General features: G+C 40.6%; 1 protein-coding gene and 1 pseudogene across 3 annotated transcripts in view; both read right to left on the reverse strand.

Annotated features, from left to right (window-relative positions):
- Positions 1-3895: 3895 nt before the first annotated feature.
- LOC130021695 (beta-hexosaminidase subunit beta-like) overlaps positions 3896-18239 on the reverse strand; it is a 98758-nt gene continuing 84414 nt past the window's right edge. For all 3 annotated transcript variants that reach the window (XM_056112466.1, XM_056112467.1, XM_056112465.1), the window contains exons 7-14: positions 15643-15772; positions 13733-13913; positions 12765-12851; positions 10913-10985; positions 9269-9443; positions 4940-5030; positions 4458-4562; positions 3896-4078 (exon numbers count right to left, since the gene is read on the reverse strand). In XM_056112466.1, coding sequence (XP_055968441.1) covers positions 4018-4078; positions 4458-4562; positions 4940-5030; positions 9269-9443; positions 10913-10985; positions 12765-12851; positions 13733-13913; positions 15643-15772 — 903 coding nt within the window. In that variant the 3' untranslated portion in view covers positions 3896-4017. The remainder of the gene's footprint in view (positions 4079-4457; positions 4563-4939; positions 5031-9268; positions 9444-10912; positions 10986-12764; positions 12852-13732; positions 13914-15642; positions 15773-18239) is intronic.
- LOC130021633 (ubiquitin-conjugating enzyme E2 D2-like) lies at positions 5908-7384 on the reverse strand (annotated as a pseudogene).

Genomic DNA, 18239 nt, shown 5'->3' on the forward strand with positions numbered 1-18239 from the left:
CCATCAGAATTCCCTGAGGTAGAGTTTTCAGAGGGCAGGGGTTAGAACTTAGGCATCAGACGTTCTCTCGGAGAACGGAGTATCTTGACTCAGGAGAGGTAGGCCAAGTTAATAGGTACAAAGTATAAAGAGGTTGTGTACCTGTGTTCAGGGGTTAAAAATGCCCAAGTCAAATTAAAAAAATTGAAACCTTGACTACTGAAAAATATAATAAAAAACGACACAGACTATGGAACTTATTAATGAGTTAGTTTATGAATGAACAGCTGTACTATTCCTTCTGAGACAATTTAGTGATTAAGAATGCTGAATACTGGGGCCGGAGTGATAGCACAGTGGAGAGGGCGTTTGCCTTGCACACAACCAAACTGGGTTCCATCACTGGCTTCCCATATGATCCCCTGAGCACCACCAGGAGTGATTCCTGAGTGCAGAGCCAGGAGTAACCCCTGAGCATCGCCGGGTGTGACCCCAAAAAAGCAAAAAAAAAAAAGATTGCTAAATACTGTTAAAATTTTCTCTCCAAGTGTAAAAAAATATATCTGCACCCTATTTCCAGTGAGACTGGATAGACTAATGATCATGAGACATAGTAGCAGGAAAAAGTAGAAAAGTACAGCATATGAGCTGGAGATTTCACAGGGCTGCAATTGTTAAGGGGAAAAAGGATAGAGCTTGGCTATTTATCAAGCACCAGGGACTGGAGGCATCCAGGCAAAGCCAGGTAGATTCCACTTCCATGTAGAATAACCTCATCTTCTCTGAGAGTAAAAAGCTGAAATTCCTAGACAGGTTGTGATCACAGATAAACTAGCACCTGGATAATAACCCCCAAACTACATTCTTTTCTAGTTCATTCATAAATGGGGAAACAGTGTATTTGTTTATTTTTTTTTCAAAAAGGTTAAGGGTGAAGCACTGAAATGAGGCAGGAGCTGCTTCTTGGCCTCTAAGGCCTTCACTGCTCTTCACTGAAAATAAAGGCCCTCCCGTTGATCGTCGATTTGCTCGAGCGGGCCCAGTAACGTCTCCATTGGAGACTTTGTTGTTACTGTGTTTGGCATATCGAATACTCTCGGTAGCTTGCCGGGCTCTCCGAGAGGGGCGGAGGAATCGAACTCGGGTCGGCCATGTTGGCCGCTTGTAAGGCGAACGCCCTACCCACTGTGCTATCGCTCCAGCTCACTGAAAATAACCTGCATAAAATAAGCTGTTACAAGTAACGCTAACAGTGTCTTCCAGGCAGTGGGCAGTGACTTGACCTTTTGCTCCTCCTTCCAAGGTGGCACCTCTCAGAAGAGGCCTTTGGGCACACTGAGAAAAGAGTATTTGACTCTTTCGCAGACAATTAACCCACAGTATCTCACTGTGTTTCAGTATCTGGGCTTCGGAAGCTCAGCCCTATTCAAGAAAATAATATCTTCAATTTAATGTATAATTGTGGCAGGCCTCAGTCTATACATACTTGTAGAGTTGAAGTAACGTGAGTTTGTAACAGAGGTTTCACATGTGTCTGTCCCTTAAAATCAGCATGTGTCTACACTTATTTTAGTTGCCTGAAACAATCTAATTTCCACCATCATAAAATTAACAACTTTTGACTAAATTACCCAGTCCTCTTCCCTTCTGACAACCATTAATATTTTATCAAGGTATACATTTTCATAGTTTTTTTTTTTGAGGGGGGGGCATACCCAGCGATGCTCAGGAATTGCTCCTGACTCTGCACTCAGGAATCAATCCTGGCAGTGCTTGGAGAACATATGATATGCCAGGGATTGAATCTGGGTTAGCCACAAGCAAAACAAGCAACTTATGCACTATACTATCGCTCCAGCCCATAATTTTCATAAATTTATTTAGTTCATTTGTTTTGTTTCTGTATCTACTGCTTGAGTGAAATTTCAGGTGTTTGTGATTATCATTTCTCTAATGATAATGAGGCAGGACTTAGAAAGCAGCAATCTTAGTGGGGAGCCCTAAAGACAGTATAGGCCAAATATGAAAAGGTCCTTTTCAACCTGACTGTACTCCTTGTATCCTATGTGATTTGGGGGCCAGGTGGGGTTGGGATGGAGCAGAGGTCCAGCATGGGCATAAGAGTTCATGTGAGCAGCATTTGACCTCCCATTTTTAGGCAGAATCTGTGACTGCACGAGCCCTCTGGCTTCCATTCAGGGAGAGGAATTGTGAGTGTCCGATTCCCAAGAAAAGCTAAAGAACCCTGACCAAAGTAGAAAGCGGGGATCCTGCTCCTCGGAGGAATAAACTGCTTGCTCCTCTCATCAGCATACTCTTAGATCTTCCTGTTGCTTTATTAGATTCCCTCTCACTGTTTTCTCTTGTTCTCTCTGGCATGTTCAAGGGCTGCTGAGGCACCATGCCTCCTGTGCTCTTTATAAAAAAAAATATATATATATATACAAATTAAATATATATATTTTAACATTATTTTTTCTTAGGCAGGCCATAAACAATGATGCACAGGGGTTACTCCTAACTCTGCAGGGATCACACCTGGGAAGCTCGTGGACCATATAGGATGTGGGGAATCAAAGCAAGGCAGCTCTCTACTTGCTGTACTATCTCTCCAGCCGTCCTGCACTGACTCTGTAGCCTGCAAGAGACAGGAAGCAAGAATTTTAGCAATTCTGATTCTTCAACTAATGAGAGTAACACTTTTTTAGTCCACCCAGGTATTGCAAATACAGGGTTTTACCTTTTTATATACAGCTGAGTTTTAATTTGAATTTTTTGAGGAATTTCCATATTGACCTCTATACTGCCTACACCAGTACCCATAGGCAGTATACTTTTCTTCCAGACATGTCTCAGGGCTATAAAGCTGTGACTGGATTTGTTTTCTTAGCAGAAATTATGGGAAGTACCTGGGACTCAAACATGTTCAGTGCTACTACCAGAGGTGTATTTACCAAGAAAACAGCAACGATTCAGAGAAGTAGCAGTGATTTGTTTAGATTTTACAGTATGTTTCCGCTACAGGAACAGTCAGGACTTAGGGCTTTAAATGTGGGAAACAGGCAGGGGTGGAATGGTGCGGGGGCTGGTTTCTGGTCCTCCATAAAGCATGACTTGTGCTGTGCTGAAATGTGGCGCCAGCTAAGTGACCACCCTTTGCTTCCAAGCATCTCTCCTACTCCTACTGATGTCCCTGGGGTCCGGGTGGGTCTTCCCAGCAGCCTGTTCGGCCGCAGAGCAGCACTGAGCAGAGGTGCGGAATCAACACCCCAAGGCACGCCCACACGGCCACTTCCTACACTCCACACTGTATGACCACTGCTCCTTGGAAACATGGTTAAGTGCTGGGCTGGAAAGCAGTAATATGGTTATGGGATATCATCTTTCCTGATAAGTCAAAGATAAACTGTATAATGAGAAATCTGGCCAAGTATCTGATGGGCTAACAGATGTATTTTTATTAGGATTATTCAACTGTGCTCCGAACACTAACCTCAGGCTCAGCTACTTTTGCCTCAGAACTGTCTAATTATCAAGCCATAAACCCTCAAGAGCAAAGGGCTCTGCTCAACCAGAGAAGCGGCTTCAGTTAAAATCCCAGGTCCTTGAGAATGAAGAGAAATTCAGGAGTACCTGCGTTTTTCATTTTGAATAGGAACAATCTTTATTTATTGTTGGACAAAGAAATACATTATTCAGTCCATCCAAAGAAACAGATAGAACATATAACTTGAAAACTGACTTTGGCACTGAGACCGTCCATTCTACTTTATGTAGCAGTGTTGAAAGTGTTTTTACTTGAAGTACATTGTGTTTCTACATATTTGGTTTTGTTAATTATATATACCTAGCCTTCTGTTTGGTATCAAAACATTATGAAAAAGTTACTAAGAAAGACTACATGTGAAATGGACAAAAGGATTTAATCAATAAGCTTTTATTCAAAAGCAGTTAACATGATTTCAAAATGACATCCATTGCAATAGAGACTGCTGTGGGTAGTTTTTCACATTATTTTCTTTTGGATTCCTCTCATTTTTACACACTGAGCTGATGGTCACAATATCCAACAAAAAGAGGCTGTGCAGCGATTCCCCGTCTGAAGGAATAAGAGAAACCAGTGGGAATAAAAGATGTTTTAGGTTGATAAAACTCATCTCCATGTTAAAATATTTCAGACTCACTAAATCATAGTGCTAATCAGAAAAAATCAGGAAGATATTATAAACATATTGTATAAGAATGAATGATATTAATGTATTAACTTTGGTATGATTACAAATACATCACAGATATTTTAGATCTACCAAAAAAAAAAAGACGCTTTTCAATTTTAAACATTCAAATCACTATTTCTTAGGTGACATACTTTCTATAGGTAGTAAAATTTAAAAAAGGTCCAAGAAACTTGCCAATACTAAAGAAGAAGCAGCTTCAATTTCATAGTGTTTTAGCTTGAAATATCCATGTTTTCCTACCTGACCATCCTGCAGCGGTGAACTGTCAGTCTCTCATAGGCATCCTCCAGATCACGGACCTTTTCGTGACTCCAGAGTCTCTCACCAACTGCACTTGCCCGAGGCCTAAAATCAAAACCACACATTCCCAAACAAGTTGGAATGTTTTCTTAGAGAAGTATGTAAGTCATATGCCCGAGGCAAATTCTGGTACTTTCCTACTTGAATAGAAAAAAATCCCCAAAAACCAGAAAAAAAGAAAAGGAAAGTTTGGGCCAGAGAGATAGTACAGTGGGTATAGCATTTGCCTCCCATGCATTCAACCTGGGTTTGATCCCTTGTACCCCAATGGTTCCCCAGAATCTATCAGGAATGATTCCTGAGCGCAGAGCCAGGAGTTAGCCCTTAGCACCACCAGATGTAGCACCAAAACAAAACAAAACAAAACAAAAAAAGCAAAGAAAAATCAAGACATTTAAGTTCAATTACTATCGAACACATACCATAATCTTGGCGTAAGGTTAGTTCCATCCACAAATTCTGCCCATAGACAGGCTTCTCCGCCAATGACAAGCTGTTTCTGTTTCTGAGAACCTGCATAAAAATCATTAAATTGATGTCAGTTAAGAAGCCGCAGCTCAAGATGATTTATACAGAGGCAACAGGAACTGCTTCTATTGTCATCCCAGGCAGTATTTCTCTCCTGGAGTCAGCAGGAAGGACCTGAGTGATGATGTTCACAGCTGAGCACAATAAAAGGAGCATGAAATTATTTTCCCACCCCTGAGCCCATGGATCACACAGTGCTTAGTAGTAAATGCTGACTAAGGGACAGGCATTCCAAGTCTGTAGATGAAACTGATCACAGGTACCACCCAAACATTACTCGTCCATGTGTTCCTTCCACCATGACATCCCTTTCCCTCTCGTAACCAGCATGGGTTTCGGTAAGTCTAGGACTTAATTCTATTATGTTTTGCCAGTTGGTTGGCTTTAGATATTTATAAACCACATGTGGTGAAACCCTGTGATAATCTTTCACTTCCTTCCTGCTTTTAATTAGCAGAATCACCTCATTTCATCTATTTTATCCCAGACGATACAATGTCATCATTCCAACAGCAGAGTAGTATTCCACTGAGTATAAGCATCACCGTCTTCTCCACCCAGTCAGTGGAGCTTTTTTTCCCAATTTGAGCACACACCATCCCCACCACCCCTTACCTTGTCATTTTCCAAGCTTAAATCATTAAGGAACGCTTTTAACCTCACACCTAAGTTAGGTTTGGAGAACTGGCTTGTCACACACAGATTTCTCTGGCAGGAGGCAATGTTCGTACAGAAGTATACAGTAGTTCTAGTTTGTTGTTCCGAGTTTGTACAACACGCAGCACTGCTGTATCAGGTAAACATGTGCACGGGGGAAGATGAGGCGTGGGCTCATAGAAAGCAGCCAAATGGAAATCAAAAGGACTTTGTCTTTCAGAGTTCCCCTATCTTTTATTTGTAGAGGTTATCCAATAATTTCTTTAATTGCATTGCATACTTGTGAGTCCATTTCCGAGCTATTCTGTTGTACTTTTCTCTATCTGTTTTGTAGATCCGAGCAATCTCAATTAAAGGATCATCTGGTTTGGGATCACACAACAGAGAACAGATGGACAAGAATACTTTTGAAATAGTGCTGGAAACCACTGTGATCGTAGAATATCAAGACAAATGCTGCCATTACTGTTAATATTTGGATGATAGATTCTTGTTGTAAATGCGACCTTAGGTGGTTTGAAGGGGTAATCTGTTGGGAAATGAATTGTCAAGAAAAATACTCCACCCTGATAGGGACTGTCATTTGGCCCCATTATTGTAGCCTGCCAATGGAACGTATCATCTTCAACAGGACCTGCTGAACTCTGTGCTGGGGGGTCCCGTGCCAGATCATTCAATTTGTTATGGATTCTCTTCAGAGCCTTCGTGGGAGGCGGGTGGCAGCAGCCCCCGGGCGGGGTAGGGGGCAGTGAAGGGATGGGGAAGGGGCAAGGGGGTGCGAGGCCTACTCATGGCGATCGCGGGTCGGCCAGAGAAGATGGGAGAGTTCTGGAGCGCGGCTCTGACGGGACTGATGGAGGGCTGGGGCCTGCTCGGCTCCTGAGCTTGCAGTGGTCACCGCATCACCTGGCGGCGGCCCCTTTATGTGCCGCAGCCGCCGCTTCTTCTCATCATTATTTTTGTAAGTGTCTCTGTTCCAGATTTTTGTTTGAGTTTTTCCTAAGGATCGTATCAGTCTTCCTGTATCCTGTATCTTTTTCTGCTGGTATGGAGGGTCGTATTTAGACTAAGTACATTATCTTATACTCCTTGAAGTTTTGTTGCTAACTCATATTCTTGCATTTTTGCTTCTGAAGGTTATTTATGAATTGCTGTTTGTTTCCATGCTCAAGTCATAGTGTTGTTTTTTCTTCCCATGAAGCCTCCTTTCAGCATTTAAATCTTTTAAAATTTCCTTTCAGCATTTCTTGTAATTAGTACTGAAGATTTGTTGATGACAAATTTCACTCACTTGTATTTGAGAAAGGTTTTCTTCTCCATAATCCTTGTGTTAAATTATGACTATTTTCTTTCATTCTCCTAGCCTGGAGGTTCCTGCTGACAACTCTGTGTGTGTGTGTGTGTGTGTGTGTGTGTGTGTGTGTGTGTGTGTGTGTGTGTATCTTTGGGCCTCACCTTGAAGTGGTCAGGGCTCACTCCTGACTCTGTGTGTACAGGGATCACTCCTGGCAGACCATAAGGGGGGACCATAAGGGATTTGGGGATTCATCTTGGGTTGGTTGTGTGCAAAGCAGACAGTCTACATGCTGTAGTATGACTCCTGCTCCCCAAGAGGATAACGTAACAAAAGTGATTTTTCTGTTGTTTGTCCTTACCAGCATTAAATATTTTTTATCATTCATTGTTGATGATTAACCTGTGTTTTTGTAAAACTGAATTCTGAATGTTCTCTTAGCTTTTGTAATTTTCTTAGGGTTAGAAAGGTTTTAGCAAGCAGGTAAAGGGATATGATATGTTAACTGTACTGCAGTACAGTACCTGTACTGCAAACCATAATGCCCTAAGAGACAGGGTGGGGGGGAGAAGGGAGAGGGGGGCAATGCCTGTGGGGGAGAGGGAGGGAAACCCGGGACATTAGTGGGGGAAATGTACACTGGAGAAGGATTGGGTGTTGGAACATTGTATGAGTAAAACCCAATCATAATCACCTTTGTAACTGTGTATCTCATGATTTAATTTTCTAAAAAAAGCGGAACACGCAAGCAAAGCAACAAAACAATAATAATACATAGACATAGGTACAGCTTCATATAAAGATTTAACAGATATAATCTGTACTAGGATGTATAACAAAACCAGTCCTTGGCAGTTTGTGTATGTCTACCATCTTATTAAACACACTATATGCAAAAAAGTTTTCAACTACTTTTTCTTTTACTAGGCTCTCGCTCTTCACTTTTTGGTATCCCTGTTATCCTAAAAATGGAGTCTGAATACTTGCATGGTTTCTTAATTTTTCTTAAAGCATATCTCTTTTTTCTAATTGATTTGGTTCATTCCTGGAGTTTTATCTTCAAGTTCACTTATTTTCTTCTCTGCAATTTAGACTCACCATTAAATTTTCCTTTTTCCATTTTCTTTCCACATCCACGATCTGGACTATTTTTATAGTTTTTTTTTTTTTTTTGCTTTTATAGTTTTGTTCCTTTGGCAAAAATTCCCTCAGCTCTTAAATTTTCTTTATTTCATTAATCTTTTGTTCTGTGCTATTGTGCATTTGGCATATTTTATTTTTTTCATAATAATTTTAATTGTGTATTGAGACTATCTGTATCTATCTATAACATTCAGGTTCACTGCTGAAGGGATTTTTTTTTCTTATTCATTATCACTGGATTTAACTTTTTTTTTTTTGGATTTAACTTTTTGGCAATTACTTTTTCTTTTTTTTTTTTTTTTGGCTTTCTGGGTTACACCTGGTGATGCTCAGGGGTTACTCCTGGCGGTGCTCAGGGGACCATATGGGATACCAGGGGTGGAACCCAGGTTGGTCATGTGCAAGGCAAGCACCCTTCCCACTGTACTATCACTCTGGCCCTGGCAATTACTTTTTAAATTAACAAGTGCTGCTGTAGCTTTTGGCTTGGTTTGTCTTTTTTTTTTCCCCAGAACCTCAGATATGAGTGGGGACAGATATATACAAGGGTTGATTCTTTGATATTTCATTTAATCACAGCTCTAGGTGAAAAGAACTAGATGGGGGTATGAAATGTTCTGATATTCTCTTTTCTACTGTGACCCTATTGTTCTTTGAATGAGCTCAATAGAACTTTCCTCCACGCCCAGTCCAAGTTTCTGCGCTATTGCTGGGGTACCCTAGGGACAATTATGCATGGGTTTCCTACAGAGTGGGGAGAGATCTGAGTGTTGAAATTATCAGTAAATCTTCCTCAGGAGTCTCAGCTACAGGGTGGGTTTTTGTCACCTAAGGCTCTGATGGCTATTGGTGCTTAACGATAGCCTCAGGGAAGGACTCTTTTTGTGTCATGGTTTTTCTTACTACACCTATTTGTTTTGCTCTGTTGAATATTAATCCACCATGTTTGTAGGCCTAGAGCTTCTTTCTTTTTGTATAAGAATACTGTTTATTTGACAAAGTTAAGAATGACACAAGGCATCAAATTAAGGAACAATGACTATTAGATAATACCTTGGTAAAATTTCAAGATGGGGATTGGCAGGGAAGAAAAGGAATGAATCACAGTAGCGAATGTTATTTTACTCACCTTCAAAATTAAGAGGTTCCGCTTGATAATATTTTCTCCAATCTTGTCCATAACTGATATAATCTAAGTACCAGGGGCTAGAAAGGATTACCGGGAAGCCAGCTGCTGTAACATCTGCTTCACGAAAGGCATATTTCTCCGTTTTCCATATTTGAACCACTGTGCCAGGTTGAAGCTATGAAGTTACAAATTATAATTAATATTAGATATAACAAGTATAGTATAGGAAAAAAAAACCTGTACACTCAGAATATGGTTTTCTATGATTCTTCACAACTACTTTTGTTTTCCCTTTTCCTTCCGATCATTTCCAAAGGCTGTTCACTGTAAGGACTAACAATCATAAGAAACATCAATCTTATAGTTAGATTTTTAAATTTTTTCTTCATATGTAGATGTGACATACAAAAGCATAAAATCCATTTTTACCACACTACTGTTTTCACGATCACGACCATCCTGTTGTTCGTCGATTGCCTCGAGCAGGCTCCAGTAACGTCTCCTTCGTCCTAGTCCTGAGATTTTTTTTTTTTAAAGTGCCATATTCAAGGCTCTTTCAGGGTTAGGAGAATGAGACCCATCATTGTTACTGGTACTTGGCATATTGGGTATACCACGGGGAGTTTGCCAGACTCTGCCGTGTGTGCAGGTTACATTTGGTAGCCTGCCAGTTTGTCCAAAGTAGGAATGAGATGGTAAGATGTCGCACGGCCGCAAATGCGGCCGCACACTTCCGGGAGCTGGGTTTTATAGTCTCTGAGTCTTGGCCGTTGATGGGATTACACGGCTCCAGGGGGCCAGTTGGTGGGTGTGAACCCTGCCTACTGGAATTTGGAGGATCTGGGTGGCGGATGCTCAGCCCCGATCCAAGCAGGCTTGGAGATCTCAGCCCCGGGACCGCATGCCTTTGTTCCTCTGCTGGTACCTTCATGCGTGTGGAGAGTGGTCTCAGCATGGTGGTGGCTGGTTCTGGGGGTCTTTGGCTGCTAGAGCCCTGGTCGGGGCGGGGAGGAAAACTCAATATGCTCCCCTCCAAGGGGCCCCAGCGAGGACAGGAGTGGGGGCAGGAGACTGCGCTGTTCTCTTCCGGGAGCTGGGTTTTATAGTCTCTGAGTCTTGGCCATTGATGGGATTACATAGCTCCAGGGGGCCACTACTGTTTTACACTTTAGAAAATTGAGAAAATGTCATCTAGCTTTTAGGAAGACTGATAGTAACAGTTAGAAAAATAAATTCTCAGTTGTCCTCTTGCCTAAAAAACAAAAGGATTCTTGCCATGTCCACAAGAGATGTCATATAATATTGAAAGTGAAGACTGATATATTTATTTACAAAAACAAAAACCAAAAAACTGCGTTAATAGCAATGAAGACTCATTCATTCTGAACTGATAACTTAGCTGTACTGGGAAAGAAACTTAAAGCAAGTCAACTTGTGATCAATAATGACACTAAAGAGTGAAGTAACTGAAGGAAAGATGGTGCAGGATCACTGGTAAGTTTACAGCTTTCACTTAACAACACTTTAAAAGGAAAGGAAAGGTAATCTCCATAACTACAAGAAAAGCTTCATCAGGGTTCCTGCCATCCAAGATGTTATAACATTAATTCTCTTTTATAACATTAAATCTGATAAATTCCTTACCTTATCTTTGTTATCAAAAACATCTTGCCAGACTATAGTTCTTTTCTTTGTATTTGAAACAATCTTCAAAAGTCTGCAGTTGAAGAAAATATCAGTTATTTCAGATGATGCAGTTAACACTAATGTTTAAAGTATGCATGTTTTCTATTAGGAATTAGAACCATGGGAAGTGCTTTTGCTGAAACAAGTGTTGGGAGTTACTGAAAAGGAAGGAGTTACTGGGTAGGACAAATAACTCTTTCCTATCATGTGACTCAAAAATCTGACTCAACAGACAGTTTAAAAGTCTTTTGCTGAGTAACTGAGCTGCATATCCCATTCACATGGAAACTCAGACATGTGCAAACATCAACTTCTACTAATTCCATGGCAGTCTTAGAAGAAACTCTAATCTAGCCTGCGACAGCACCTTAGTACCATTCTACAGTTGCCACAATTAGTCCAAAATATTTCTTGATGGGCTGGAGCGATAGCACAGCGGGTAGGGCATTTGCCTTGCAAGCGGCCAACATGGCCAACCCGAGTTCGATTCCTTCGCCCTGGCAAAGGAGAGCCGGCAAGCTACTGAGAGTATCTTGCCCACACGGCAAAGACTGGCTAACTACCGGTGATGTATTCGATATGCCAAACACAGTAATAATTGTCACAATGGAGACTTTACTGGGCCCGTTTGAGCAAATCGATGAACAATGGGAGGACAGTGACAGTGATTTCTTGATGGTTAAACAATGCCTGGGAAGTGCAGGTGATGTGGCATAGTACGGTAGAGCTGTGCCTTCTAGAATGGGTGCCATCCTAGGTTCTACCCTTGGCATCGAGGAAAAAACAAAAATGCCAGGTGTTCAGAAGATTAAAGAAATGGGCCTTTATGCAAATCATTTGTAGAGTCCCCCACTGGGTAGAATGTTGCATTAGAATTTTCTGCATAGGTAGAATGTTGCATTAGAACTTTCTGCACAGATGGAACTCTTTTTATCTCTACTTTCCAATTTTCACCCACTAGCCTCCCCTGTCTGCTGGACACTTAAAATGTGACAACTGTGACTGAAACTGAAAACAAGTTTTCATCTTTTTCACTGTACTTCCCAAACTAACAAGGGGAAACTCTTTCAGACCAGAAAGATGGTTACCAGAGAGGAAGCAGGAAGAGGGAGCATGATATAGGTCAGAGGGATCACTTGTTTGGGGATAGATTGAAGCTAATCTCTTGGAGTTGATCATCCTATAATTTATAGAGATGCAGTATAAAGCTGTATGTAGGCCATTGTTAACACAGTAACATACTTTTAATATATATAGTCACATGTGGTTGTGATGTCCTACTGGCCAGTTCAGGTAGAGAGTATAAGACGTGCTCCAGGAAGGAATTCCAGCACTAGACGATGAGTGAGGAAGACACTGCAGAGTAACCAGGGCTTAGGGCTGAGAGTGTTTGTGTTTTTGTTTTGGGGAGGTTTGGGGGGACACAATTGTGCACAGGACTGCATTCAGGGGTCACTCATAGCAGGCTTGAAGGACCATATGGGGTACCAGGGATGGAATCCAGGTGGACTGTGTACAAGGCATGCTCACCCTCCACACTATAGCTCTGGTGCTGAGCTGAGTTCTTAGCATTGTTATCCCACCACTCAGCAGTTATTTCAAAAGGCTTTATTCCACCGTGTATGGTAAAATAAAAAAATGGCTCCTCCTCCTTTTTTTTTTAAACCACTATCAATACTTTTTACCACCATCTACTTTTGATGGAGAAAAATAAATAAAACAATAACAAAATCACACCAAAATAATCAAAAAGACTTTTTTTCTAAAAGGCACTAAAGTAAAAATTGAAGAACACATTCAAGTAACTTACTTTTCAAGATAGAAAGATTCTAATTTTTTAAAATCTTCGCCAAAGCCGCTGCGTTTCATGAAAGCTTGAATTTCTGGATTGGACTGCCTGTAGCAAAAAACAGAGGTTAAAATTACATATGTGTTATCTAAACTATAATGACTATTTAAAAATTATTAAAAAAAAGAGATAACACAGGATGAATGAGAACTGCCACGAGTGACCCCAGAGCACAGAGTCAGATTAGTCCCAGAGTACCACAGGGTTTGGCCCAGAAACAAAAAAAAATTTGTTTTTGGGGACCTCACTCAGATACTCAGGGGTTATTCCTGGCTCTGCACTCAGAAATTACTCCTTGGCGGTGCTTGTGGGACTACATGGGATGTCAGGTACTGAACCCAGGTTAACTGCACTCAAGGAAAACATCCTATCCACTGTGCTCCAGCCCCAAGAAACAGACTTTTTTTAAAAAAAAAACCTGAATTATGCTAATATTATCCCAAATAACTTTTCCAAAAGCTAATGTACTGATAATCTTTCATTTCCTGTCTTTTTTTCCCACATTTCAACACCACTTACTAAGAGTCAAACCACTGTTTTATGCTAGACAGAAGCCGCCTCTAGGCAATAGCTTGGTGGTGGTAATTCAAGTGGCCTCTGAATTACTTTCCTCAAACTTTCTCCAGAGTATCAGACGATTTGGAAATGGATTTGTAAATCTCCCCCATTTAATCCTTGCTGTATCTCAGTAAAGCTGTCTTGTTGCTACAGGCTTTTCAATTTCATTTTACATCTTGTTTGTTTTATTACCCATATGCACATTCTACAAAAGTACACCACTTCCAAACAGTTTTGCCATGTTGAACTCTACAAGTAGAAATGTTACCCAAAATCTTTCCTTTCCACTGGAGACCGCTAGACCCACTTTGAAATGGAATAGAATTATAAATTTATAAATTTGAGAAAGAAGTTTTGATGAATTGTCATACCAACAACTGAACTCTACTTCATCTCCTCCCACATGAATAAATTCATCTGGAAACACTTTACTAATTTCAGCAAAAAAATCTGACAAGAAGCTGTAAGTTGAATTCCAGATAGGATTTATCGGTCCAAATGTCCCAGATGGCAGTTCTTTATCATAGCATGGAGTCAAGAGGTCTTTCTGACCTGTAAGAAAACATGGAGAATCTTTTCTAAAAACGCATTTTCATTACAAACACCTGATGTTCCACATGTTTTTCTATCAGCTTAATTGAACGAAGCTATATTTTGCACAGAAAACGAGAAGCATGTCTACAAAGAGTGAATAATGCATCTTCTTCCAAATATCACGAGGAGGAATTCTTTGCTGAATCCTATCTATCTCTGTACCTCGCTATTTCCATTTTTCACCAATGACTTCTCTGAGATTACCTGGGCCTCTGTGAGACATTATCTCACAGGAACAGATATCCTAGGTGCACTTCGAATAAGATTCAACAAAACGCAAATTCTCAAGATGGGATGTTTGCTCTTATGCAAGATGTACGGAAACAAAGACCAGACAATTCTCAGTGGAAATACAGAATGAACGGTGATCAGTACTACTGGGAGCTGAGGTGGCTAACTGGTTTGAGAGGTGCTCAGTCGGAGGACAGTGTTGGAAGGTCCTTGGCACCGATGGAGCGGAGGGCTGTAGCAGTGCTGCACGGATGAAACAATGACTTCAACTCTACTGTAAACAGTGACCGCTCATTGAAAACAAATTTCTAATGTCTCGATTTCCATTTTCCCTGAGGTCCTTCTATAGCTTCTCTTCATTTTTATATTCTGATTAGGTCGCAGGGTCCTACCAGCCTGCAGCCCTTCTCCCATTGACAACCCATCTCAGAGGTCTCTGGATCTTACTCTCAGAATGTCTCTCAGCTCTGTACACTGTCTTCTATGCCTGCTCATCATTCTGGTCTAGGACTTCAGTCTGTTTCCCCTGCCAACCCACTGTCGCTGTCATGTGGGCTTTCCTGCAGCTCAGCCCCTGCCATGTCACCTTCTTTTCAGGAATGGTTTCCGTGGTTCCTGGTGAGCCCAAGCACATGCAGGGCCCTCATGTGCTTCCAGACTTCGCCCCCAGGGATCTCTACTTCGGCCCTCACAGTAACACTTACTGGACAATGGTAAATGCACCTGTTGTGCTTTGTCCATTTAATCCTCAAAAACATTTAGTGATGGCTACTAATACAACTGTCTCCAACTAAATGATGGAAAAGGAATATGAGATTTTATAACTAGTCTAGGCTGGTCATTACATTTAAAATGGCAAAAGGAATGTTGGAACCCAAGCTCGTCTCTTATATTACCCATCACCAATACCCCCCCTTTTTTGTCACACACTGGGGTGCTTTGGGGCTAACCTGGCTCTGTTCTCTGTGAGACCCTGGTGGTCCTCGAGGTACCACCCGTGGTGCTGGGGATTGGATGGGGATTGGCTGTACGCAAGGCAGATTACCATAATTCCTGTACTAGTTCTCTGACCCCAAAACAAGATAATCTTGATTTACACTTTGCTGCTATATATTCCACATAAATGCTTTCACTTTACCAGAAATTGGAATATATTCCTTATTAATGCTCAGAAACACTGTAAGCAGTACTTCATCAAGAAAGCATAGTCTTAAGTCCATTGTGTTCTATTTCAGCAAACATGTCTTTTTCCCCCCATTTTAACCCTCAGTTGTATACTTAAGCCTGGACACAGTGACATACATATAAGAATTACTGAATTACAGTGAATTCTGTTAGTGATGGTAGAAGTCACAATAAGAATAGACTAAGCATAATCTTTCATAAATCAGAGATGCAGAACTGCACATGTTCCCTTTTTTGCAATTATAAAACATTCCTTCTTCCTCCTTCTTACCTTTTCCCCAAGACTCTGTGTGTCCTGGGGTGTCAAATTCTGGTATGACTCGAATCCCTCGTAACCGGGCATATTCAATCACCATATGGACATCCTTTGGAGTATACACATGAACCGGGGAATAGCGCCCCTTGAAGAAGTCACACATAAAAACATGAATATCAAAAGAGTATTTGTCCTGGAAAGTGTTCATATTTCTGTTTGCACTCAGTACCTGAGAACTGACTCTTCCAATATCATAATGTATGAAATAACCCCACATGATGTTTACTCAGCACTCTTTGGAATTTACCTTGAGAACTCTCATTCCCAGAAGGGCTTCCGTTTCAGGGACCTCTGCCATGTCAATCTAACATACCCACGTAGAACTGAACTGCTTGACTCCAAAGTGAAACCACTTAAAATGAAATCCACTGCATTTATCAGTGATAGAATCAGATGTAAAAATCTTCTAAGGCATACCTATTCTTTTTTCAAAGTCCCCTGAACTACAATCAGATTTACAAATCTCAGGAATTCTCTGACATTTTGAGCATGGCCAGGCAAGTACCTTTCCCGTCACTGCATAATCTCACAGGCCTCCACATGATTTTCTTTTCGATTACCCCCAGTCCCTTGAAAACTGAGAATTCAGGTTTGATTTTCACTGAAGATAAAGGTTTACTCATGGTGTCACTGTAGTCTATTTCTAAAGGTTATGGAATATAATTTTTTATGTCCTGGAAAGAAATCTGTATATGGCTACAATGTCAAATTTCCCTGAGGGTAAATACAGGGGCCAGAAGACATATTAATTGACATTATAAAAATACAATTACTAAAACCCAAACTGAGATATTATTAGACAAAGATCTAGAAGAAAAAAAAAGTCACCAATAGCTTGAAAATACACATATCAACAGATTGGGTGTATGTCTATATTTCCAACAATAAATGTTATAAAATTTTTCATGAAAGGTAACAGAAACTTGAAAATATTATTGTCTGTCTGTGTGAGTTCCTGAACTTAATCCTCAAACTAGACACACAAACAAACAGTTTAATTATAATGGTGTTGGGTATTTAAGCAATCTAATTGAAAAGGTACTGATTAATAAAGTTGGGTGATAAATATATATAAATCATTAAATTGTTCAATAAAAACATTTTTGTTCAATAAGAAAAACTTTTAAAAAATCATTAAATTGTTCTGTCTATGTTATTTGAAATTTTTCCTTAATAAAAGCACAACCAGCAAAAACACTGAGTGAAGCTAGCATTTCAGAGTATATTACGTGAAAGCATTAGTCAAAGTTTTGAAATTATGGAAAGTAAATAAAATTTAGAATCCTGGTTCTGACTCTTACTACTTGCAACATTGAACTGCACATCAAGTTTTACTAAATTTTAGCTGCTATCTTTGTATTACAGGTAGATTACACCAACAGTTCATACCAATGCCTGACCAACTCTCCTCTAGTCTATGAAGGTCAATTTAAACATGTTCAAGTTGAGATTACCACTATTTATTAAGAAGTTCTCATGTCTAACAACACCTATTGCATGTTTTCAGAGAGGAAAAAAGGTCATGTAGAGAATTCAAAATAATTTCATTTAAAACTAATATAGTTTGGCTCATTAATCATTATTAAACCTTATGTTGACAACGAACACTTTGGGTCTCCTACATTTGAGTTTTAAAATTTTTAAGTGTAGAGCCTCTATAGATTTATATTTTACAGGATCATAACAAATTACAGTAGCATTTATAATATGCTGTTTATGTTATGTACTATGTAGTCAATAAATGAGTGGCGTGGATTCTCTCCCTCACATGCATTCGGTGGCCATGAGCTGCTTCCCCCCGCCCTGCCCCCGGCCTGCAGCCACCTCAAGAGATGCATGAGGGGGTAAACAGGAACGCCAGGCTGGTTGGTGATCAGTTGCCATTTATTCCAATCTCTGTCCTGCTGTTTATTTCATTCTCCCTGTGCACCTACCCCAGTCTCACTGAGCGCGCCATTCCAGTCTCACAATGCCCCTCACTCCCATCTCCTACTTTCCCCCATGCTACTCTCCCAGCACCCTTACTCTAGGGCCCCACCTCCAAGCGCTGGGGGTAGCAACTATGCCCAGGTGAGATAGCACAATCAACATATGACAGCCCTTCCCTTCCTTCAAAGGTGGAATTTCATCTAAGGACATACTTCTCTTTTCCTCAGTCCGCAAATAATCATCTTAGATTTACTTACTTCTTAATAATCTTTCTAGTCATTTTGTATGGACACAGTAAGAGATATATTAATCTTACAGGACAGGGTGGCTCTCCTGGGGATATCTCATTATAGATCCCAGACCACAAATCTCAGGCCAGATTAGTCTTTCCTAACCCTAGTAGGGTTCTTGTCTAGTCACTTTTCTTTGGTTCATGAGAGTTCATCCATGACCGTGCTCTTAAATTATAAGTTTTATGGCACTTGGCCTGTCCTGTTTCAATGCCAGGATAGCTTACAGCTTGCCCAGGGTTCATTCAGTCCCTTTGTCAGAACCCTGCTTTGGGGGTGCTAGGAACTAAGGGCAACTGAGGGTTAAGCTGAGTAAATATGACAGATGTCCAG

The sequence above is a fragment of the Sorex fumeus genome, unplaced genomic scaffold (assembly GCF_029834395.1).
Source record: "Sorex fumeus unplaced genomic scaffold, SorFum_2.1 ptg000018l, whole genome shotgun sequence".
NCBI classification, from domain to species: Eukaryota; Metazoa; Chordata; class Mammalia; order Eulipotyphla; family Soricidae; genus Sorex; species Sorex fumeus.